The 25,924-nt window shown below is 39.9% G+C and overlaps 1 protein-coding gene across 4 annotated transcripts in view; it reads left to right on the top strand.

The window, feature by feature from the left end:
• Nucleotides 1–25,874, top strand: part of PTPRR (protein tyrosine phosphatase receptor type R) — a 105,044-nt gene extending 79,170 nt beyond the window's left edge. For all 4 annotated transcript variants that reach the window (XM_042816407.1, XM_042816410.1, XM_042816409.1 and 1 more), the window contains 6 exons: nt 3,415–3,494; nt 5,578–5,715; nt 13,683–13,793; nt 14,766–14,923; nt 18,063–18,176; nt 24,658–25,874. In XM_042816407.1, the coding sequence (XP_042672341.1) occupies nt 3,415–3,494; nt 5,578–5,715; nt 13,683–13,793; nt 14,766–14,923; nt 18,063–18,176; nt 24,658–24,751 (695 nt within the window). In that variant the 3' untranslated portion in view covers nt 24,752–25,874. The remainder of the gene's footprint in view (nt 1–3,414; nt 3,495–5,577; nt 5,716–13,682; nt 13,794–14,765; nt 14,924–18,062; nt 18,177–24,657) is intronic.
• Nucleotides 25,875–25,924: the final 50 nt, after the last annotated feature.

Raw genomic sequence — 25,924 nt, 5'->3', positions numbered from 1 at the left:
CACTCCATTTAAAGACGAGGGGAAACTTAAATCTAAATCACGTGAACAAGGCAATCTCTTACACAAGCTTATAGGCAGATGCTTTGAAACCATTCTCTTGATGTTGAGAATTTTTGAGCTCGCTGGTGTCTTATTTGCTCCAGTCCTGCTCCCTTGTGAAGGCCATAGGATTCCCAACAGGCTCTCAGAGACAAAAGATAAAAATCATATTTGCATAACAGAATATAAAAAAAAAAGTTTGCTCTTAGGCAAATTTAACGTGTTTTCATCAAAGGGTTTCTGTATTTTCACGCGATTTGACAGAATGTGTTCTAGTTGTAGTCACTACTATTATAACTACTATATTTGTCAATAGCGTTGTAATTGATTAATTAATGTTAGTTAATAGCATAAGTGGGTATTTGGCATACCTTATTTTTAGAAATTAAGAAAAATTCCCTTTGCATCAGTGAAATTATTTTCTAATGCTGAAGCAAGTTTTAAAATGCAGAAGCACTCACCACCATAAATCAGTGAGATTTGGGAAATCCTGGACTGTAATGGAAGTGCTGGAACATGATTCAGTCAAAATTAAAAAATTCAGTGTAGTTTACAGGTACTGTGTATATGAAGTGTTTTGAGGTAGTTATGATACTTGCAAGTTTAATAGCTTACTCCCCAGCTGGCATAGACTGGGGATACAGTCTGGATTCTTCTCTGTCCTGTGTTGCAATCTTTATCAAAGAATATCAGTACTCGTATTTGATTTAGAGACTGCAAACAAAACCAAGCAAAACAGGAGTGAATTTCAAAATGCTTTGATATTTAAAAGCTATCTGACTGTTTTGGGCTGCGAGTGGGACAGCAGTCTGCCCCAAAACATATTCAGCTTCTTTTCCTACCCAAAAAAGAGACATGCCATAGGGACAGCCCTTCTTACACTTTTTCAGTCCTACTGTCAGTGAGGTAACTAGAACTGATCTAAGGCAAAAAAGTGACTTATCTTGCAAATACTACAAAAACAAACATACCCATGCTCTAAAGAATTTAGCACATAGTAGCAGTCTAAATGAAAGATGAAAAAAACGACCTCAAGTAGGATAGAGCTTGTGCAATGGGATGAAGCTGGGGGTCTTCATGACGAAGCAATGTTCTTGCTGTGGATGAAACTCCAGTGTTTACAGCATAGGGGAAGCTGTCTGGCAGTGCCAGCCATGCTATGATGTGATCCCTATATGGGCTAGTCTTATGGGGGCAAGCTACAGGTCGTTAACTCCCTCGAGCCTGGTAAATTCATACCAGTATTAATTTGTTAAAGATGGAGTTAAAGGAAGCCTCTTCTGCATTAACCAGTGCCTTAAGGAGAAAACTGTCCCAGACTTCCTGGACATATGGAAGAAAACAGCAGTAACTTTGGCACGGTCATTATTGTAGGTGGCATTTTTTATTGGCAATTCCAAGTATTTAACAGCCTTGCTGCGTTTCAAGATGTTTTACACATGTTGATGAATTCAGCCTTGCACCCACCGTCTGTCTTTCTCCTGTAGCTTCAGACTCTCAGGCTTTGCCATCCTTGAGGAAAAGATGATTACCTCCAAGGTAGTTGTCATTCAGGAGTAAGCTAATTGCTTCCATTTGTGTGCAATGACTGTGCAGTGGCTCTGGATCTTGAGCAGTGCTCAGGTGTTCCTCATTTCTGAGCTAAGTGTAGAGCAATTTTCTATTTCAGAAGTGATCAAGACTTAATTTATAAAAGATCGCTATTCTAAAACAGCTTTTTCTTATCTGATTGGAATTGGGAGAGTTTCATAAATTCTGCAACTGATTTAGCTGATCCTCAATACTAGAGGAATTTATCCCAAGGTATGGTTAAGCTGGATGTTGAGTCTGCTTGGAAGAGGTTTTTTAAGGTAGGGGTCAGGCCGTATCAGAATTGGAGGCAGTGTGTGAACTAGAGGAAATGAATGTTTTTTCAAGGCCACGTAGCCTGAGGCACTTGTGGAAGTGGCTAATAATCATTCTGTGCTGAAAAGGAATGAGAGATTTCCTGCCTTCATATTGTTAAGGGAGAAAAAAAAAAGCTAAGCAGTCTTCATGTTGTGCTTTTAACACAAAGGACAAGATTTCCATGCACAGACTGTGAATTAAAAGGCATTCATTCATTTGCCCATTTTATGAAATATACATTCAGAACTCAGGCCTGGGTCCTGAAATGGCTCAACTCCTTTCCCCAGAAGTCCCTTTCACCTCTAGGGATAAAATGGCATGAGTATGTTTGGGATCACCCTTCTCTTCCTTTGATTTGCAAAACTTTTGTCTTTTCATAAAAATGGTGAAAAGTCACACAAGAAAATATCAGGTTTTGCTGTAGCACAGGAAGTTTTCTCACCACCTTCCAGTTCAGCATCCATCTAAGAATCTTTGAATATTTGTCTAAATTGCGCTGCAAATGAGTTTTCCAGAGACTGTTTCCAAAACAAAAGAAAGCTGCTGATTCTACTTAAATAATTAAAGAAACAGCTGGAAGAATATTTTTCAGTAGAGAAATATTTCCGTATAATTTTTTTAAAAAACAGAGTATTCTTTCAGAAAAGATGTGAATAAAGCCAGATAGCCAAAGTGCGTCTCTATACTGCAATGTAGGCATCTCGCTCCCCTCCTTTTCTCTTTCTGATTGTGCCCTTAATTCTGAAAGGAGAATCACTTCATCACAAATGAGCAATCAAAAAATGTGTTTGCAGGTGGAATTTAGTAACTCTTAGCTCTGTAGATACCAGAATTGCACCTCATTCCATTCTAGGTCATCCAAGACAATGAAAGGAAGATGATAAAGGAAAATGTTCCTATATTTTTTTTCTCCACTCTGTTACACACAAATGTTCCCAAACTGTCAAAAGAGAACACAGGACAAAGGGAAGGATAGAGATTGCATAGTCCAGGCTTTTTTAGTGAACATTACATTGATATAAAAACATGGTTGATTTCACTCCACACAGAGGAGCCTCTTCTTAAATTAAATCCAAGTAGTCACTGAAACAGTACAGCTTCCTGCAGAGGTATCTGTGCTGAATCTGAAGGACTTGGTATATTTGGTCCTGTAAAGATGAATGGCAAGTTCCAAAGACAGTGTAGGCAGATCAGCTGGATACTCAGCACAGGCAGATTAGACCATGCTTGAGCATTGTCTGGACCTGATAGCATTGCTTTGATGTCTGCAGTTAGGTGAGATATTTCTACACAGCTCAGCAACGTGCACTGGTCCTTAGTTTCCTGTGATTAGTTTTTGTAGTGGAAAAAAAATTATACATAATACTTTAGTGCTTTTGACAACACCAAATAACCATAGGTTATTTTCTTCAACGAGTCTCTGATTCTTTATAGAAATCTTCTAATTATGGGTTTTCTTTTCAATTTCCATCTTCCTTATGCTCTTAGATCCTCTAAGCAGAGTGTATTTGAAACCAAAAAATCCATCTGACTCCTTGAGTACCTACATAAATGCTAACTACATTAGGGTAAGTAAATGTACACTATTCTTGTGCTTTTGTGACAATATTTGATTTTCCACCTGAATAGCCATTTTTGCCAAGGTGTCTCTCACTTTATTCCTATCCACCTTCATTGATAAATCCTAATCTTTTTGTCTACATTGCTGTGACAGAAATAATTTCCCGAGCTGTTTGTACCAAAGACCACACAGCCATCAATGTGCTAAAATAGTTGCAATAAGAAAAAGGTTATCAAATACATTTAAAAATATTAAGAAATGCATGCATTACTGTTCCTGTTTACTTCAGTATTTACTGTTTTATGTTGTCTTACTGCCTTACAGGAAGGACGTATCAATATTTCGATAAAGAAAAGATCGGAGTCAACAGCAATATAAGCTCCATGATTGCTCATTGCAGTCATGTTATCTACAAACAAGTTCAGTGATCATGGCTTTTTCATACTCTAGCAATTCACGTTCCTGAAATCACAAGTTAATTAAACAAATATTGTAAAAGTTTGTGAAAATAATTGTAAGCAGATGTATTAAATATCCATGTGTGCACCAAGATGCACATTATTCACCTGTTTATACCTTGTATTGAAATGGTTGCATGATGTGTACACTTTACCAGCACACTGTTGGAAATTATTATTTCTAAGTGATAGCTATACCTCAGTGACACACACACAGAGCTTTCTTGTGACACAGTGGATGTGGCAGACAATACTAAGAAAATACTTCAGTAATGTTTTGGGACTATAGTCCCTTACATGGAAAATCAAATATTTTGATTAGAGATCCTCAGCTGGGTTGAACATATTACTGCAACTGAAATTATGGCCTCTGAGCTCAACAATAATGCTGCTTAATTAAATAGCAGGATATGAATATGTATTTTCACATCCACTACACCTCTTACTCTGCTTCATTTTACATCCTGTCCTTTCAGTGTTTTGTATGAAGGACATCACCTTGTAAATAAGCAGTGCAGTTGTCTCTGAAGGATAACAGCACAACTCATCCATCAGCCAGACTGTGCTTTGAGTCCTGTGAAATATTCCTGTCCTTCGTGCCATCACCCTGAAAGCCAAAATACCATGATTTCTTCTGCTGTCACTTGTAGAAGTATGAGCAATTGCAGAAAAAATCCAACTCAAGAAATGAAATCACGAGTCTGGCTGGGGTCCTGACACACCCGTCTTTGACAAACTACATTCAGTCAAATTGGTCAGTAGAGGGAGAACTGTTTATACCAGTTGAGGATCTATCCTGTTGTTCCATACAGTGGATAACAGTGCAGAAGGATGTGAGCAGGGAGAAAGCTACCCAAAAGGAATAGCTGTGGTTAGAGGGCCCCGTACCACCTCAAGCAGATCTCCATTCTCTCCCTTCAGGCTGCTCTTAATCTGCACTGCTGTTGGGCATTCTGCCACTGCCTAACCTCACAAGTTCTCCTTTTCATCTGAAGAATAAAAAGGCAGTCTCTTTTTTTCCTATTTCTTCCTGCCTTTCCCTCCCTTCTGGTTCTCCACTGTTTACCCAGCCTGTCTTTGTGTCTCAGTACTCCCTGCACTGATGCTGTCCCTCCTGTAAGGTCTCATAAAGGTACTTTTCCCTTAGCAAAGATGCAGTGAACAGTCTTTGCCTCTGCAAACAGTCCTGCATTTAAAATCTTGTTTCCTGTCATGAAGATTCAGAGGAAAGTTTTATTTTTCTCATTTTTTTAATATGACATCTTGACTGTAAACTATCTTGCAAACACTGCAGCAGTATAAATCATGAACTGAAGTACCATTGGATGATAGAAACCTCCAATACCTCACAGAACAGAATAAGCTAGAAGAAGCCAAGTAAGCAGGGAAATTTGAGAGGGACTGATGTATGCTTAGGATCATTTCAGTTCATCGAATCAGTAGTTCCCAGAGGAAAAACTGTTCTACTGAAAAATTTCTGATCTGCTCTACTGTTGCTCTAACTGCTTTCAGCTCAAATAACTTATTTTTTTTTTAATTCCAGATTCCTCTTTCTGCTTAGAATCTTCACCTGTGACTTTGACTGACAACATGAATTTTAAGTAAATGTTTTTGTGCCTGTTTCTAAACCAGGGATATGGAGGTAAAGAGAAGGCATTCATTGCAACACAGGGACCCATGATTAATACTGTGAATGACTTCTGGCAGATGGTTTGGCAAGAGGACAGCCCTGTCATTGTTATGATCACAAAGCTGAAAGAAAAAAATGAGGTATGACAATTAGCCAAACCAAGAAATTTTTCCAATAGTGCTGCATGCTACAGAATGAACTTTAGCAGATTTGAAAGAAAACCAGCAGATAACCAGCCCTCAAATACGTGTTAATGGGCAATGTAAAAAACGTCAGTGTTCTCATACCCACCAGTTGCAATTGCATAGCCATCAGAAGAGTCATATTAAAAAAAAAAAAAAAAAAAAGGCAGAAATTACATTTTTGAAATCTGTGCTGTTGGGTTCATAGTTTATTAAGAAACACCTTGTTTACTTGTTGGTTGCCTCTGGGCTTCTTGCTGATTACTTTCTGTTATGTAAAGAATAGATGTACAAATGGGTAGTATCACGATTAGAGGTTTCTTGGCATGGTTGAAGTTTACTCTTTGCTATAACAACAGTTTTCTAATAATTCTACATACTACAAATTATTTAGATCATCCCAGAAATGTGGTTTGGTCTCCCAAATGCCAGTACCATGGAGAGACTTAACTGGAATGGAAATATATGGCTCTTTACCTTAACACCAATTGCAGGTGACAATTGCATTTGAATGGCTAATGGCTATCTAGCTGCCTGTTATACAACCAGTGACTTTCAGTGATTCTCAACTATATCTTTAATAGCTTGATCTAGTATTTGTGTACATTTTTGCCAGACTTTCCTTGGTAGTGCCAGATTTTACTGCCACACACGAGGAATAAATACCACTCTCCTGTGATTTGGAGAGTTGCAACCAAAAGAAAGCTCTATTTTGAGGGTTTGAAAGTTACAGAAGTGGTTTATAGGGCTTGTGGCAGGAAAGAGACAGGTGTAAAAGAGTTCGCCTTCTTTCTTGTGTCCAAACTGATAGATGAAGTAGCTCTAGATGAAGTAGCGCTTCCCTACTTCAGGCAGGTGTTTCTACCATGTTTCAGCATGTTTTGAGGTAAGCACAAGGGCCATGTTGCCTCTGCCTTACTCACTACCCTGCACTTCAAATTCAGTTGAATGTGATGGCAGAGAGATTGATTTTTTTCAGACAAAGTTCCCAGTCTCAGAGATCAGGGGACTAAGACTGTGTGTGCATTTCCAAGGCACACAAACTCACTGCTCAGTTTAAAGGTGGATTTGTTCGATTCCTTCCTTCTGCATTTGACCACCGTTTGACTCTTTGTGGCTTTAAATCCAGATGATTTTAAGAAAGGTGTATGTAAGATACAGATTGGTGCTGGAAAACATCCAGAGATTTCTTTCCAAAGCAGGTGCAGTTTTGAATTAGACTTTTCATGTTAGTCCCCAGAAGCCTACATTAAAAACATTACTTCTGAAAATATAGGAAACTCACCCCGATGTAACTGCTCAAAAGAATAAGTATTTCACTGAGGAAATGCTGACTGTTTAAACACTCACATCTGACACTGTGTAAGAAGAATGACTTGAAAGAAATGCTCAGTGATTTCCAACGTGTCAGGAAGCCCTGTGTTTACCTGAGTTACGCAGTCCCTCAGCTCTGGTGTTTATCCGCATTGTTGTGGCCTGCCAGTGGTCATTTCCTCCTAATAGAAAGGGGGGTGGAATCTCAAGTAGTTCCCAGGCTATAGAGAGAGGCTGTGTTTGCACAAGCTGTCCTGCCCTGTCTAGAAACCTTAGGAACTCTCCCACCATTAGTGCGTTCCTTCTTAGGCCTTGATCTGCTATTGAAAAGAAAACATTTTGGCTAACTGCTAAGCTCAACCACATTAATTTAACTGTTAAAGTATTAGCTGCCTATGGAGAGGGTAAGAACAAAATTAATGTAATAGCACTTGACTATTTTTTTCTGCTGTCTGCTGCATTCCTCTCATTTTCGGGGAGGTGCATTTGTAATATTCACACATACAAATGCCTTCATACTTGAAAGCATGTTCATGTGCTTTTCCACATATAGCCCTGTACAAACAAACCCCCAGATCAGATTCATAGGTATAGGACCCATTCCTCAGTTGATGTGTCACTCAACACTTCAGCTATGATGTACTAGAATGTACTAACTAACATACAGAGAGGGAGCTCTAAAATGAAACAAAACACATATGGAAAACAGTAAGCTCATCAATAAAGTTATGTCCTTAGCATAAATATAATTATTTGGGACATTAATGCCCTAGTTGAATATACCAAGGTTATGAATTTGCCATAGGAAGGGGAAATGTGTAAAATGGTTGTAAACACAGATTCCAATGGAGTTAGTTCCTTCTTAAGATTAAAAATGGTTAGGACTCACTGTGATAAGATTTTTTTGTAAAATGGATGAAAACATAATTTGAAAGTAGAGTGCTAAGCAAAATATAATACATATTTTAGCTGTGTGAGGAAACATAGAACAAAAATTTATTGTTTGGGTTCTTTTTCATTTTGAACTCTTACGAAAAATGAAAATTGATTTGTAAGCAAGAATAATAATAATAAACGATGTCTATAGCATTTTAAACAGAATCTGTGAAACTTTTACTCAAGTGAACGCAGCGTCTGAACAGGTTGGAAATCTGCCTGTCCAAGGAGAGTGCACAGCAAAGGAATCATAGGATTGCTTGCATTAAAAGGGACTCTTAAAAGCCATCTAGTCAAACTCCCCTGCAATGAACAGGGGCACCTACAACTAGACTGAGTTACTCAGAGCCCAGTCCAGCTTGACACTGAATGTTTCCAAGGATGGGGCATCCACCACCTCTCTGGGCAACCTGTTCCAGTGCCTCTCCACACTTATTGTAAAAAACTTCTTCCTCATATCCAGTCTACTCAGCACTGGTGAGGCCACACCTCGAGTACTGTGTTCAGTTTTGGGCCCTTCACTACAAGAAAGACATTGAGGCCCTGGAGCGTGTCCAGAGAAGGGCAACGACACTGGTGAGGGGTCTGGAGCACAAATCTTATGAGGAGCGGCTGAGAGAGCTGGGATTGTTCAGTCTGGAGAAGAGGAGGCTCAGGAGGCTCATTGCACTCTACAACTTCCTGAAGGGAGGCTGTGGTGCAAAAGGGTCTGGCCTCTTCTCCCAGGCAAATAGGAACCCGAGGAAATGGCCAGAAGTTATACCAGAGGAGGTTTAGGTTGGACATTAGGAGAAACTTTTTCTCTCAAAGGGTGGTCAGGCACTGGAATGGCTGCCCAGGGAGGTGGTGGAGTCGCCGTCCCTGGTAGTGTTCAAGAGGCGCCTGGATGAGGAGCTACGAGAGATGGTTTAGTGCTTGTGGGACTGATAGGAATGGGAGGGTGGTTGGACTAGATGATCTTGCAGGTCGTTTCCAACCTTGTGATTCTGTGATTCTGTGATTCTGTAAAATTCCCTTCTTTTAGTTTGAAACCATTTCCCCTTGTCGTATCACAACAGATGCTGCAAAGATGTGTCCCCTTCTTTCTTATAGCATCTCTTCAGACATTGAAAGATCACTATCTGGTCTTCCCAAAGCCTCCTCCAGGCTAAAAGGCCTCAGCTCTTTAAGCCTGCCCTTGTAAAGGAGAACTTCTACTTGAACAAATAATTTTAAAAACTTGGAATTCTAGGCTCTAATTTTAGGATTAATATGAATGAAAATGTATCTCAACTAATCTAGGTGACCTCACTGAATCATAGAATGGTTTGCATTGGAAGGGACCTTTAAGATCCTCTAGTTCCAACCCCTCAGCTATAGGCAGAGACATCTCTGTCCAGACCAGGTTGGTCAAAGCCCCATCCAGCCTGGTCTTAAATGTTTCCATGGAGGGGGCATTCACAGCCTCACTGGGCAACCTGTTCCAGTGTCTCACCACCTCACAGTGAACAATTTATTCCTGATATCTAGTCTAAATCTCCTCTTCCAGCTTAAAGCCATTTCCCCTCATCCTGTCACTACGTGCCCTTAGAGAAAGTTCCCCTGCAGCTTTCCTGTAGGCCCCCTTCAGGTACAGGAAGGCCACTATATGCCCTCCCCAGAGCCTTCTCTTCTCCAGGCTGAAGAGCCCTAATGCTCTCAGCTTCTTATGGGGGAGTTGGTCCAGCTCTCTGATCATTTTTGTTGCCCTCCTCTGGACCTGCTCCAACAGCTCCATGTCCTTCTTGTGCTAGGGGCACCAGAACTGGAAAAAGCATAGTAACCTCCAGAGGATAATTCAACCTCTTAATGAATGGGCTAAATGACCCTCAAAAGGTTGCCATCTCTAATCTTCTAATAAGACATGTTCTTACAAAGTTTTATCAACAAGACATGTGAATTTCATATATTACTGATTGTTTATTCAAGACAACAGAGCAATGTAACCACAGTCATGCTATGTATCCCACAGATAATATGCATCTTGTTTACTTTAAAATATACTAGCAACAATACTTGTAAATCAGGAAACATATTTTGGGAAGCATAAATAAAAGGTATTTGCAGCATTCTGCAAAAATAAAGGACTAGTACTGAGAGATGCTTTAAATAATGCATGTTTGTTCTACTCAGATTACGGAAATCTTGTTGTCAGAAATTATCTAGGACAATCTTGTTAACTCACTATTTAAAGTTCATATCACTCTTTCTGCAACATTTTTACCTTGGCCTCTAGGCATTCTTATCTATGCATAGCAAAATAGATTTTGGAATTCAGAAACCGTACTTTTTGCAGAGTTCACATAAGCATCTTTAAAGAGTAGTCATAATTTGAGTATCGGCACCATTGAGATGTCTCAGGTTTTGGAAAAACTTAAGAAGATTAGGTCCTAACATTGAGGATTTTTGTATATAAATGCAAATTGTGCAATCCCTCCTAAAGTATATCTCTTGTGCTTGAGTTACTGGCAGTAAATAGAGGGCAGGAGTAAAAAGGGATTGTGGAACTGAAGCTTTCTCCTAATTATTCGTTAGTTGTGTGTTTGTCTGGTGATAGAAGCTGTTAATGTATAAATTTCTTGTCACAGCCATAAGGAAAAATAAGCAAGGTGAGAACTGAAGCTGAAAGAAAGCACCATCACAAATGTCTGAGAATTGTTAAACCAATTTTGTTCGTAGAGTTCAAATTCAGAGAAAGTAAAGCAAGTAAATAATCCATCAGCTGAGCAGTCTTTTCTCCATTCAGCAGAGCTGTCTGGGAGAACCAGACTGCAACAGAAGCGCTTTCTGACAAATTCAAAATCCCATGCTCCTGATCACAGGCTGACAGTGGCAAACAGCAGGTGCCAGTCCTGATCCGAGGTGGAGCCAGGTCCCATTCAGTCACAGAGATCCACCTCCAGAGCTGATATGTAAAGCCCAGCTGGGAGGGCTGGGATGCAAGGAGGCAGAACAGGGGATGAAGAGAACCTAAGCCTACGGCCCTGTCAGAAAGGGCAGAAAAAAAACAAAATAAATTAAAAGTCATGTGAGATGCTGTTTGTTGTATGAACTTCCTGTTCTGGCCAGGGTCAGGCACCAGGTCAGAAATAAATAATCATTAGCTGAGAGTACCAGCAGATTGCTACTCAGTGCAATTGTGACCTGAGGGGGAATTTGAGAGATGGTTGGAAGACGAGATTTTCTACAAGAAGAAGAAAGAAGAGTCCCAGCTTCTTGCTGGCGTGCAAGTTGGTTGAGGATATTTTTTTCTAGCTTAAGCAACTTCTAAAGTATCTTGCTCATAGCTCTTATGTGTTTGCTGACTGTGTAGAGAATTCAACCCCAAGCTCACAAATCTGTGACCTATTTAGAAAGTGCTGTGAAGGATGAATGTGCTTAAAAGGAACGCTAAGATGCCTGTAAGAACAGAAGGAACAGGACCAGCAAAAAAAAAAAAAAAATGGGGACTATCATGATAACAGCAAGTGAATTATTCCATTTTTCAGGTGTATACAGTGGGCGATGAGCCTTTACTGACTACAGACATGAGGTTACGGAACAGCCTTCTTAACCACTGCATCTGGCTTTTGGCCAGGTCTAAAATACACTGACCTGGGACCAGTGGAATTTCCTTTTAGGTTCAAGTAATAGCTTGAGGCAATTTTTTTTTCTTATGCTCCCGGGATTTTCTATATTATTTTCTGTCTATCTGATCTATTTATCCCTCCCACCTTCGCCTTTATCCCTTTATTAAAATAAACCTTCAAAAATGTTAATTTCCCCATATAGCTTCTTACATATCTGGTCCCAACTCTATTTTCAAGCTGTTTGTTAAAGCAGTAACAAGCAGAACTTTAAAAAAAGCTTCATGGAGACTGTGTTAAAAATAATCCATTGTATCTCATTAAATGCAGATGGGCTGTTAAATGAAAGTTATTGTAATGGACGGTCCCGTTTCATTGTCCACCCAGCACAAGCTGCCAGTTACAGTTCTGGGAAAGAGTCAAGAAAAACTTCAGGACACCCTGAAGGCTTTGTAGCCTGCATTGCATACTTTCATTTATCAAGAAGTCTCAGGGGTTGACCAAACTATTGTTGATTGTCAGGGTACAATTGTGTATTTAGACTTTTTCCCATATTAGCACTGAAAACTACACTCCCAGGGAGGGGCATGAATTGCAGATCTCGCGGATGATAATAGCTGTGTGTCACATGGGGTGATTGTGGAACTGGTGAATGCTTTTTTTTCATACAATTTTCTGAGTATTTTATTGCCATTCTTGGTGTCCTTGGGGAGACACCGAATTTAAGATGTTCGAGTAGCTCTCCATTTGAATGAAACTCTCTGATTTGAACGAAACCAGCCAGATTGGCCAGCTTTATCTCAGAAAACGTGGCTGTCACACACCTTGCACTCTAAAGGTAATGGGCGTCTATTTTTAGAGAAGTATTTATACAGCAGGGATGTTTGCATTCAGTTCTATCAGCTGGTGGGATCAGCAGCAGCTGAAAGATCACACCTGGAGGTAAAGCCTGGCATTTACTTTGAACACAGTCGGATGTGTTTCTGGCTCATTTTTAGCAGAATTTGCTGGGAGCTGTGTTTTATGGCAATTAATTGCATTAGAGATTGTATCATTTTGCTGTGCAGTGTAAGCTACTGTTCCTTCAGTAAGTGTTTTTGAGGAAATGCAAACAATTTGGGGGATTCCTGTTCTTGTAGGACTGTCTGTTCTCTCACTGTTGGATTTTTTGGGGTTTTTTGTTTGTTTGTTTTGTTTTTAATCTGTGTCGAATATTAAAGAGAATGTTTTCTTTAGACATTATGTTTTAATTTAATAAATGAGCATTGTTTCAAAAAATGTGGTTCTCACACACTTTATACTTGTGACTTAATGAGCATCTATTTTTAGGGAAGTATTTAAATGACAGGGATGTTTGCTTTCAAGCATAGAGATACTTCAGTGGAAATGAATATGAAGTTACAGTTGATCTGAAAATATACTATTGCAGGGGAAAAATAATGTTCACTCTTAAGATACTATTTCATCATTTTTTCAGGAGACTCTTGTCAGATACACTGCTGAAATAATACAACACTACCGAGTCATTTAGAATTCTCAGTCTAATTTTGTGTAACTGTAGCAAGACTGTTCCATGTATAATAGTGATGTGATGACATCTTAGGCAAAACACTTATGGCTGAATTCAGTAAGCACTTAGGGCACATCTGCACGCTTTGTTTTATCGTGGCTCAGGAGAGTAAACAGGATAAAAAGCCTTGTGAGGGCAGGACAAATTCTAAACATCTTACTCAGGAGAAAATCCCTTTTAGAAAGAGTAAGCTTAATAAATCTTCAGGTTTCGGGAAAAAATCATCCTCAATTTTTGAATATATAAAATAGTTCCTTCAATTGAACCTCAGTGAGATTTTAAAAATAAAAACAGCTGTTGTAAGCATTCAGTGATAGAGATTCATATTTGAGAACTCAGATCCTGAAAATCAGGCCTAAGTCATTAATTAAAAAGCCCAGGATGTCTTATTTCGGAATGCTTCCACTGTCAGTAACGCTTTGGTTGAATTCATCTGCACTTTTGAGGCAGAGAAATTCTGTGTAAAAATTAATGTGGCTCCAGAATCTAGTTCCTTGACGAGACCAATGTTTGCTTTCCAGAAGTGTGTGCTCTATTGGCCAGAAAAAAGAGGAATCTATGGGAAGGTTGAAGTCCTTGTTAACAGTGTGCAAGAATGTGAGAACTATACTGTCCGTCAGCTCACAATAAAGGTAAAAATCTGCATCTGAGAAGTTTTGTTACTAATGCTTTATGTTTTCAATTTTAAATAAAATTAAACTGTTTTTTCAAAGAGCATACATTTTTACAAGAGAAGTAACTGAGCTGTGAAGCAGCTGCAAGGTATAATTGAGACCAAAGCTGTGGAACACATCATATTGCTGCTTTGTATCATTCTGACAATAAAAAAAAAAGGCTTCAAAAACATCCAGATTTCACTCTCTTGAATTAAATTTGCTTTGAATCTCTTTTAGTGTTGCCAAGATGAAGTAAAGGGATCTTAGTTAATGAAAGAACCACAACATCAGCCAAAAAATGATAAGCTGTCCATGTTATATGCAGGGTGCCTCTATAGCCCATTTAAGAAACTAAAAATGTAAGGAGCGCATAAGGAAAACTTCATAGTTTCATGGCTCTGACTAAACATTAACTGTGCAAAATAAGGCAGATGCTCCCATGATGCTAAGTTACTGCCCATATAATGCTTATGTGCTATAGGACTCCATCACGAGCTCCTCCCGATAGAGCTTTGCAATAAATAAGTGATGACCTGGGGAGATTTGCTTGACGTGGGAGATCTGGGGAGATTTGGTTCAGCTCTGACTGCCAGGTGTGGATCAAAGCCATATTGCCAGGCTGGAAGCATACAAGTTACTATAGCTTGTATTTACCTTCTTTGCTTGTTGAAGTAGCAACAGTCTCTGCTGGAGAGTCTAAACTGGGTGACAATACAGAATGGGCTCAGCACGGCTTACGTACCTGGAAAAACAGCCAAAATTTCAAGTGCACAAACCTTGCTTACAATTGTGTCCCTGGAAGCATGTCTGTTCCCCTCAGTTGTATCCCCTCAGTCTAATAAAAGCAAATTGTTAAATCTCTCTTGACATTCTTACCATAACATTGAGAAAAAATAAAAAGAACTGCTCACCACAAGCATGCATAAAAAACCTTGATGCTATTTCCAGCAAGGGAGTCAGTCTCGGAGTGTGAAACACTACTGGTACACATCCTGGCCTGACCACAAAACACCCGACAGTGCCCAGCCACTGCTGCAGCTGATGCTGGATGTAGAGGAGGACAGGCTGGAAGCACCTGCCCGAGGGCCCATCGTCGTGCACTGCAGGTAATTTGCAGCCTTTTTCTTCGAGAACTGACATGGAAAATGACATCAAACAGTCCTAAACAAAGAGCATATTGAGGGAAGAGTAAAATTCACCAGATCTTCCTCATGCTAATTGACTTTTTCGGATCCTTTGTGAGTTTTGGATAGAATTCCCTTGTTGCTAGCAAATCCTTTCTGAACCATTCTTCATTTCTGCTAATTAATTCTGTGTTTGAAAGACCAGCTGGAAAGATGATTTTGCTTCTGTTTCAAGTTCATGATTTGCTTTCTTTTTTATCTTGTTACATTACTATGTAGCTAAGTCAGACGCAATGCCATGTGACTGGTTGGATGAAATGTAAGATACAGACATCGGGTACGAATTTGCAGTCCAAAACACACCAGTAGTAAAACTTGTGAACATTTTCACAAAGGCAGATGGTTCTCAAGAGAAGAGTGTTACTAACACAAATTATAACGAGCTCGCAATCAGTGTCCTTGTAATCATTCTGAGGACGTTCCATTTTATTGTTTTGTGTCGATTCATTGCCCTATGTTCTAATATAAGTAGTAGGAAGTAGGGCTAAACTTAGATATTGGTGGGAAAATATAGGTGAAGCAAAACAGAAAATAAAATGAATTCAGTGTTTCCTTACTTCCTTTGTCTCATAGACACGATACATCTCTTACAGTTGGGATAGTAGCATTTATTCCTACAAGTCCATCAAAACCTGAGCTTTTCATCTTGAGCCACTTCTTTTCAACTCTATATTTTGAAGTTGAGAAATGGAAGCCAGATTTAAACATTATTTTGCAAATACAGAATGTGATGAATAGGAACTTTCCTAAATTGTATCCAGCTGTTTTCATCAGGAATTGTAGTTTTTCTAAACAGTGCACAGATCTGTGGATGGACAATGAGGTTCCCATTTTTCTACTAAGGGTGTCATGTCTTTAGAGGAACAATGTGTCTTTCCAGTGTGAGACATGTGACAGCAAGGCCTATAATTATGAACAGGAATTTATTCATGATTGATGATCTATGTCTTGATTAAAATCAATAGTTCAGTAACAACACAGCTATCTCTACACTCACTATGCAATGGGCAATAAAATGGATAAACCCTCTCATACCACATTCTCTTGTCACATCATTTCTTCCATTTTATTCTGAGTTGCCAGTGAGGTCATCCAGTCCTTACAGAGCCTGTGCACACTTTCTCAGACCTGAGATAGAAATGCACAATTCTCAGTTATTTCTAATGGATCGTTACAGGACATGCTCAAGCATTATCCTTAATCTGAAACAGAAGAGCTTTAATAATCTCTGAAAACTTGGAATTATGACATGAATGGAAAAAAAAAAAATCATTTTTTCTCTGTGTCTTCTTGTAGCCTTTCAGCATAGGGTGCTGTCTTACAGACTTCGCTGATGAGTCCATTCAGGACTTGGGATATAAGGAGGGCTTTAATCATCTTAGCAGCAGTTCCTGGTCTGCAAACACATGAAAAAGGAGTAAACATTTGTTTTGTTCCTTGAAATCAGCAGCTCTGATTCTCCAAAAATAAAAGAATTTCCAAAGGGAAAAAGTTTTAAGTCAATCTTGACAGTCTCTGTAGTGGCATTAACTGGAAAGATATATAAGCTTCCTCATTCATGTCGTTCATTTAAAGCATGTGATAAGCAATGCAAATAGCTCCTTAAAATCTGTCCTTTGCATATGTATCTAGTATATCAAAATAATCTGAGTTTAATGGCAACAAGGGGCTTTGAGAGCAAATATATTTTGATTATTTTAGATGGAGAAGATTTTTTCTTAAAATTATTAGAAGAAATAGAATCAGAAACTAATTTAACCCTATTTAATCAGTGAAGCCAAATTCACCAACAATCTGTCCCACAATTCAATTTCACTTACATCTGAATTGTTTAAACTTGTTAGCTCTGTGCATCAGACAGATGTCTACAAATTTGTTTTTATAAACTCTTTATAAACTCTGTCCTTCTCTTTTTTGGTACATCTCATAGATACCAATGCCCAAGAAGACTGGCTGTCAACTCAGGAACTTCAGCTCAGTTGATCTTTTCTTACACTGCCAAATTTATCTCTCATTAACCCTGCATGGTAGGCTTAGATATCCTCACATATTTAACACTGCTGAGTCCTCTTGGAAATACTCAGTTCCAGAGGGATGTGTTCTCTCTTGAGTCCCTAAAGCACTCCTGTCTTTCATTCTGTAGTGAGTAGGTTGTGATTTGTTTCAGGTGTAGCAAATGGGTGTGGGTCTGCTAACACTTTGCACTCATATATATCAAGCTTTCATCTAAGACAGTGTATTCTTCCTGGCTTAAATTTAAATAACACTTGCAATGCTCTTATGGGTCAGGCAGCATTCATACCTATTGCAGAGATGAAGAAAGCAAGGCACCAACTGGCTGTTTCCTCTAAAGCCAGGCGTGGACACCTGGACCCAAATCCATGTTTTAATTTTTTTCCTCATATTTCCCTGCCATGCAGAATGGCAGGGAAGAGCTGCACCGAATTCCACATTCCTTAAGCCAATAGTCAAGGAAGAGATTTTCAGAAGTGCTGGGGACTCAAGGAGGTAAAAATAATGGCTGTAATGGCTGTTTCCAAGCAGGCATCAGTAAAACCTGGAGTTGTGGTATCAAATCCTTTTCTCTCCCGCAGAATCATAGGAGAGAATGTTAACTTCATCAGCATAGTTCTTGGTCCTTTTACCCTTGTGGTTAGAGGAAGAGCAGAACTCCTCTGTCCTTGAGGACTTCAAGTGTAGAGTCCCTTTAACTTACGCCTTTAAAGTGTTTGTTTTTTGTTTTTTTTTTGCTCTTCTCAGTGCCTACACTATGCTAGAGAATATTTGGACTTTGTGAAGATAATGGAGATTGCTTTTCTAACCATACACTTGTGTGCAAATGGGAAGTGTGTAAACTTCGTGAATTGCCCACAATAGTTTGACAGCTGGAAGAACTCACCCTTTCATTTCTATCTATGAAAATGAGGTTCCTTGGTAGGAATTTGTTGGTTACAGTAATTTAACACGTCATATTTTTAGTGTTTTCCCTGTCTGTGTAATGTTTTCCAATTAATTCCTTCAATCAGTTTGCTCCACTCATTAAATTTTGCTCTCTTTTCAGTGCTGGTATAGGAAGAACTGGGTGTTTTATCGCCACTGCCATTGGTTGTCAGCAGTTGAAGGAAGAAGGAGTTGTAGATGCATTGAGCATTGTCTGCCAGCTACGAGTGGACAGGTGAGTTCATAGAACCATGCATAAGTCAAATGACATGAATTTATTTAAAATTACACTGAATGAGTTCAATTCTCCTGCGTTTGTAGGTTAACCCCAAACAGCAGATGTCTTCTGCATCTTTGCAGAAGTGTCTTATGGCCAATGCTGTAGCTGAAACCTGTTACAAAAGGATAAAAGATAAACAAGAGTAAAGGTCTTCAGAAAGTCTGATGGGCACCAAAATTAAATGTTCACATTACTGAATGTCTAACGTGCAGAGGAGGATTTAATAATTGCCAATAGCTGCTATATATGCGGACCCAGCTGACCTGCTTCTCCTTCTGCTGATTGTAAGGAAATTTTCTTCTGCATCACACCATGAGCTGAAATAGTCCAACACAACGAGCTTTTGTGAAGGCTCTTCTACTCCTTCTAGACAAATAGAGTTCTTTGCTTTTATATTCAAACTGTTTCAGGACTTGAGTTCCTGCTGCTGTTTTCTCTTGTACAAGGAGGTTATACCACTGACACCTAGAGAGTGGACCTACCTTCTGCCATGACAAGGAGTGGGCACAGCTAGTACAGATGTTTGTGCTGCAGTCATTTTTAACAGGAGATCCACAGCATCTTGCCTTTCTATCCAGTCAGAAAAGGGGGCCGGCCGCCCCCGGACGGGGTAATTTTTCCTTTTTTTTCAGATATGTTTTTGATCTATTTCATGATGATGTGTGCATCCCAGTAGTACTTTCAGTGATGAAATGAGCATTCAGTGACCAGTGAACTGACTACTATACATTGCAGTTGTTGACTGAAAGCCAGCCTATAGCTGTTCTAACACTGAACAGTGGTTACCACCAGTGCAGGGCATTCTCTGAAGGACAAAGAGCTTATTGAAGGGTATATGCCATCTAAATACCAGAGGATGGGGGAAGGAACTATAACCCATCTGCTCGTCACAGCTTGTGTCCTAAACTCAGCAGGAGCCAGGCTGAGCCTCGTTTACTCTTCAGTAATGACTGTGAAAACCACTTCACAGATGAATGCTACTTTACATGACTGGAGTGGCTGCCATCACTTTTGCTGACTGGTATGACAGCATTAGCTGAACATTCAAACTTTCATATTTAGATCCTGATTAAGGAATATTGTTTCTGGGTAAAACTGGCTGAGGCTCTATTGAATAAAATTCTCCTGAGATAGCAACTGCAGTTGCTGGACTCTTGGCCCTCCTCACTTTCCTTCCTGAAGCTTTCTGCTGTCTGCAGCACCCCACTAGGTCACAGGAGACACAGCGCAGTCTGGAGGCTAGAGATTGTCTTTGAGCATGAACAGATAGGGACATCAAGGCTAACGCAGTGTGTGTAGCTTCTTCATACAGCAGAGTATGCCAAATCTGATGCTGCTACTCCCTCCGTTGTGCTGGCACTCCTTTTGAATTAGGCTGGCAAAGTTATTCAGTTTGAGAAAACAGCAAGGCATATGTTGCAGAATTTTCTGAAGACAGATCAAGTCCCTGATTGAATTCGCAGCATGGGAGTGGGGCTTGGGAGAAGGAGCACTGCAAGCCAGCATTGTTGCAGAATGCTTTGTTTTGTGAAACCATGGCCAAAGAGATTTGTGTTGGAGAGGAGGATGTGGGTATTGTGTACCGTGCAAGCAGCTCGCTTGGTTGTACTTTTCTTTCTTATTCTGCTTAGGGAAACAGGATTTTGTATAAAGTAAATAAACAGGGTTGCACCAAGAACAGAAAAGTCTCACGACTGCCATAGGTACCAGGTCATATAGTCTCCTTGATTGAGTCTCCAAGTCTGTACCTGCTTCTGACATACTTTTCTTCTTTAAATGGAAACAACCCAGAAGGAGTGCAAATGCTGAAAAAGAGCTCAGGTCAAAGGGACAGTTATGGATTTTTGTGTTCTGAAGCATTCTGAAATGCTGAACTGGAGCCACAATCTGCAGAAGGACCAGAATCCGTATAGCTGACTGTGTTTATGCATCACCTCCTCTGCCCTTCCCCTCCCACACGCCTTCATCACAGTGGAGGTTGTAATGTGATCCTTACAGGGCAACACGAACCACTTGGAGTGTAAAATTCTCCAAGGGGAGTTCCTGACCTAAAAATCACAGCAACCGAGAAGATGGAAGAGATGAGTGGGGAAAAAAAAAAGCTTACTCTGTTTTAAATTATCAGCTCCAAACTTCTAACTCCATCCTGGTTATCTACTCATCTTATTTTAAGTGTTCTTATGGATAGATAGATAGATAGATAGATAGATAGATAGATAGATAGATAGATATAAGAGTTCTTATAGCTTATAGTGTTCTTCCTTGTTTTAGTATTTTTACTATAAGATAGCCTTTTTCTCATTGCTCTTCCACTACAGTGTAGAGAAGTGGAAGCAAATTGTTCTCTGTTACATCAGTTTTTCTGTCATTATTTCAACCACAGAAATAATATTCCATATTTTCAGCATTATTACTGACAACACAGTTTGGTTAAGTATATCTTGCCAATGAACTTTCTTATATGTATTAGTAGCCATGATAAACTTGGAAAGAGAATAGAAACCTGACCCAAATATAAATATAAACAACATTCAGCATAGCAGTATCAATGACCCAAAGCTTGTTATAAGTTTTTTGTGCATTTCCATATTTCTTCAAGTTTCAGAAAATACAAATTGACTGCAGAGATCTTGGTGAAGATTTCTCAGTTTTTCATATTCCCAGGCACTGCCTGAGACAAAAAGTATGTTTTTTGTGTTTTAATTTGTGATGGCATTTTCCCAGGCAAAACTCTACTACACCAAAAGCTCTTTTTCCTTTCCCTTTTCCAGCTGGTCATATTGCAGGACGGCTCTCACTCACCTGGCAGTTAGCTTATGGCAAGATTTGCTAAGGCAGAGCTTAGCAGCCCCTCAGACCACAATAGCTGCTGCCAGCCCAACCAGCCCACAGGTTCATCAAGTGGCCAAGTATCACTGTAACACACAAAGCTCCATGAGACCAGCTTCTCCTGAGAGTCCTGATATGAGATTACTGCAGGTGGGATGTAAGATAAGGTCACTGCAAGTGGCTTGAAGCTGACAAAATGAGCTCAACCTCCCACTAAACTCAGCTACCAGAGCTGTCTGTGGCCATCACTGTGTTACACTTCAGTTACTGGCATGGCCCACATGAGCAAAGCAGCAGAGCAGAAACAGAGATGAGGCCCTCATCCTCGTGATGCTGGGCATCAGCAGGCTGCAATTTATTCTTTGTACAGATTGCCCTCACAAAAGAGAATACAGTGTTTAAACAGAAAACTGCCTATGTGACAGCTAGAAACTTGCCTGATGTGCGCACTGAATCTTTTCATCTCTGATACCTCATCTCCACTAGGTTCTCAACCAAGTTTGTTCATGCCTGGGGCTACACCACTCAAATGCAGACCTGCTGATGGAATGAATACATTTCGTGGTATCCACTTGTGTGACTTTTCTGACATGTGGGCCCATGACCCAATTTCTACCAATAGGAGAGCAGAATATAGAACTGTGCTGGATGGGCTCTCAGTATAGAGCAGATGATGCTGGTAGTTATTTAGTAGTTTGAAATAGAGTTCCAATAGAGAACGAGGTGACAGCTGTTCCCAGAATGTCCCGGTTTTGTGTTCTTAGCTGCTCAGTATAACAAAGGAGGTTGTTGAGGGGTGAAAGGATCTCTCAGCAACTGCCTGTGTTGAGCTAACATGAGGAAGTGCGCCATCCACTCAAAAACTTGACCCAGGGTAAAGATACAGCTATGATCTGAGTGGCTTCATAGAAAGACAGATCCTCCGCTCTGCTCAGCTTTTTTTTTTTTTTTTTTTCTTTTTCCCAGTTCATTTTTTTTATGTTTTGCAGCAGAAACAGGAAATGTTTGATGTGAAGCATCTTCAAGGCGTGCTGTGATATCGAGAAACTTTGCACATTCTTTAACCTTAAAGGCACATTCTTGGAATAACGTCCAATAATTTTGCTTTGGCTCCTCAGACAGGATGAAAAGAGTTTCCAGCGTGCGTCAATTCATTGTTTAAGTGTTTTGACTAATCACCTCAGGTTTAAAAAAAAAGAAATTCCAAACTCTGCATCACATTCATTCTGGAGCAGACTGCATGCAGCTGCACTTACAGCAAGGCCAAGGGTAGTGAACAAGAGCCTCCCCTCTGTCATGGCTGCCCAGGCAGATATGATGGCAGTGCCCAAGTCCTCAGCACACCAGGGTTTGTTTCTTCCAAGCACCAGCCCAGTGAGTCCCAGAGAAGCAGAGGCAGCTTTTGGAGGAGCTGGCAGTGTGGGTTTGCTGAGGACAAGGGCTGCAGACCCAGAGGTGCTGTGGCTGTGAGTCTTTCCCTCCTGGGCACAGGGAATATGACAGAGGAAAAGTCTCTCTTAGAGCAGATTTCCGCCTGAAAAAAATAACACTCCTTCATGCAGCATTTTGCACAAAATGATGTTCTAGGGTGATCATTTCTTGATGTTAAGTATGAGCCCTTCACAGAAACAAAGGGAATGGTCCCACAGGTGACAGGCAAAACCAAGTTGTCTGAACCTCTGAGACTTGGCCAGCAAGGATGTGCATTGCCATGCCCACACAGGATTTGGAAGCACCACAGCAGCTCAGTTTTGCTTATAAGCATGGAGCAAATGCTCAGCCCCACATAGGCTTATGTATGCCCTGGGGATTTTGTGTGTTACTTCATTTCAACAGAGGTAGATGCAGGGGTCATCTCCACAAATGTCTTAGTGCAGCCAAGGCAGTTTTAACCTTCTCTTCCTGCCACATGCTGGTCCCTGGACGCTTTCCCTTCCTTCACCCCTTATCACAGTGGATTGGAGCTGGGAAACGCTCCTAAAAGCGCTGGCAGAGGGACAGAGCAGGCTGGGAAGGGGACATAGGCTGAGGAGGAAGGAAGGAGGCCAAGCAGCGCAGAGGACCAGAGCAAAGCCCTTCCGTCACCTTTAGACTCTTGCTGGATCTCCAGGCTGAAGATGAGCACAGAGGAAAGAGCGGCTGCAGGCAGCAGGCAGCCAAGAGTTATGGATTTGTGGATGTCTTTGTTGGCAAAGTGAAGAAGCTGCTGCTTTTTTGCACTGGATGGGACCATTTGGAGACTTGTGATTTAATTCCTAAAAGCAACATATCATAATAGACATGCAGCTCACTAAAAAGGGTTTTACAGTTGTCTGAGCACACTGGAGGAGTAGAGACAGCTGGTCACTTTCCTACAGAAGTAGGTATTAACTTAATCATTTTTGCTGCTACAATCATTTAACCATCCAGTAGCACTGAGGCTACCTTATGGTAGCAGATGAACTTATCTGATACTAATGGACAATATTTACCAAGGCATTGTTACCATTTTTCACCCGGTTCTATATCAGTAAGCCCCTTTGTTGCTGCTGCTTGTGATCCCATGGGAGATTGTCTGAGCTTCTGCTGTAAGGTGCCTGGCTTCTACATCATTCTGGAGCTAAATCCCTCTCTGCATTTTGTTGCTTTTGTGAAGGTTTAGCTTATGCCAAATACAATACACGTCTTAATGTCATCCTTCCCCCTAAGGCCATTTACTAATTCATGTCACAGAAGTAGGCAGTCATTCTGTGTTAAAATAAGGATGATCACATTGCTTTGAATATCCTGACAGCCTTTGCTTGATGTAAAGTGAGATCTGAACGATCCTGGTACTTTCTGAATGAAGCTCAATTTCATTTCAGAACTGAGTATAGCTGAGTATTGCATCTGCCTTCTATAGGACATCATCCTTTTCCTACTGCAGTTGGCACTGGATGTGCAAGACTAGATCCTCATGGTTCCACCTAAAAAAGGAATTGTTAGCAGTTGAATGTATTAAATGTAGGCATCTACTACAGTCTGACTGTAATTAGTCCTTTTTGTGGTTAGGTTAAACTCTTTTGTATTGCTGGTGTTGAAATGACTCACTGCTGTAAAATTTCCTAGGTTGCTGCTGTTCAGACAGGATGCATTGTAGGCGTTAGAAAGAAGACAGGAAGAGCTGTTCTCTGTACAGGCTATCTGAGGGTCAGCAAAGGTTACATTTATACTAAAGGATGAAAATGAAAGGCCAGATTCAGAATACTCCCTTGCTCCATCAGTGGCAGTGCAGATTCTATGTATCTGGCCCTCCATGCCCAAGTGACTGAGTAAAATTCTCTATGAATGTGAATGTTGAATGTGAATGTGAATGTTGAATTTCAAAACAGGTTTTAACAATGAAAACATCGGATTCCTTCTCTAGTTCTTACTCTGATATTATCAGCACCAGCAGTTCATGCTATACGTGTGCTGGATGACATAAGTCATAAAGGAAGTACTTCTGGGTAGGAAATCTCCCTCTTGCTGAAGCAAACTCTAGGTTAAAAATTGAGAAAAGTCCTTACCTAGCCATGGAGCTGGCAGGGGCTGGAAGTTGTTACATTTGTAACAAATAAGATTTAATTCGTCTGCCTTTTCTTTTCAGAGGTGGAATGGTTCAGACCAGTGAACAGTATGAATTTGTGCACCATGCACTAAGTCTGTATGAAAGCCGACTTTCTGCAGAAGCTGTCCAGTGAAGGCAAGGAGGTAAAACCAAATGTCTGTCTCTTGAGGTAATTTATTTCATTACCTACCAGCAGCTCCTTCAAGGAGTTTACTGCAGTGAGAAGAGTGGCTTTGAAGCCAACTTCTGAAAGGATTGTGGACAGTTTGGCAAGAGTATAAAGATTGCTGGACCTTTACTGTATATGAATGTATTGTGAGCTTCCCAAAAATGATTTATAAAGAAGGTACTGTACTGAAACTACACATGGATTTCACATATATATCTAAAGGTGGGTTAATTCTGTAATCTGGTATCTGCCGTATGGAATGTATGTATGTGCTACTGCTGGAGTCGACTGGACATAGAAACTTCTCCTGAAGAAATGTTTATCAAGTGTATAAATGCTTTAATGTTTGCAAAATGTCTTGTGAATGGACTGTCAACTGTACTGTAAAGTGCTATTACTGATTATGTGGTGAGCTTGTTTCTTGGCCACATAATATTCTTGCTGCTAAAATTGCAAGTGTTCAATAACGGATTTAAAAAAAGAAAAAGATGAGATTTAAGTCTTGTTTTTGAAAATATTCAAAAGCAGTTAATATTTTATATGGAAATATATGTTCTTCATACTATTAACTATTAAATGTGTATTTACTGTAGGTCTTACGGAGCAGCTGCAGAGCACAATGTCTGTTATTCAGTGTGTATGTGTTTACCCTGTACTGTTGACTGTCCTAGAACATGCTTCTGCTACAGACCTGAATCCAGTGTATTTGTAAATTGTGTAAGTCATTTTACTTTAAAGTTTTAAAAGAAACTTTGTAGCATATATTAAATGGTGAGGATTTTAAATATTTGTCTGTCTTTTATTAATATGGAATTTTTTGCTTACGTTGTTTATCTGCTCTATCTCTTTCAGTAAGAGATAGATGCCTTTAGTGATATGGACTGTTCCATGGCAGGTTATACAAGAACGAAAATGCTGCTATGACTGTTTCCTTACTGCTCAGTAAGAATTTGTTTTTCAGAGAAAAGCAAAGTTGGCATTATGACTTACAACACTGGGAAGTCTGTTCACAGGGTATCATGAGTTTTTAATGCAGTGATGTTGATTTTGCTTCATACTGCTAATAAATTACACTTGATATAAAACATTTACTGAAGTCTCTGGGTTGTTTTTTTTTTGCTTAGAGTAATTTGACGC

The sequence above is a fragment of the Centrocercus urophasianus genome, unplaced genomic scaffold (genome assembly GCF_019232065.1).
Source record: "Centrocercus urophasianus isolate 14NV4802_14NV808 unplaced genomic scaffold, USGS_Curo_1.0 seq_15, whole genome shotgun sequence".
Lineage (NCBI taxonomy): Eukaryota > Metazoa > Chordata > Aves > Galliformes > Phasianidae > Centrocercus > Centrocercus urophasianus.
The sequence above is the reverse complement of the archived record's forward strand: the minus strand, read 5'-3'. Positions and strand labels throughout refer to the sequence as shown.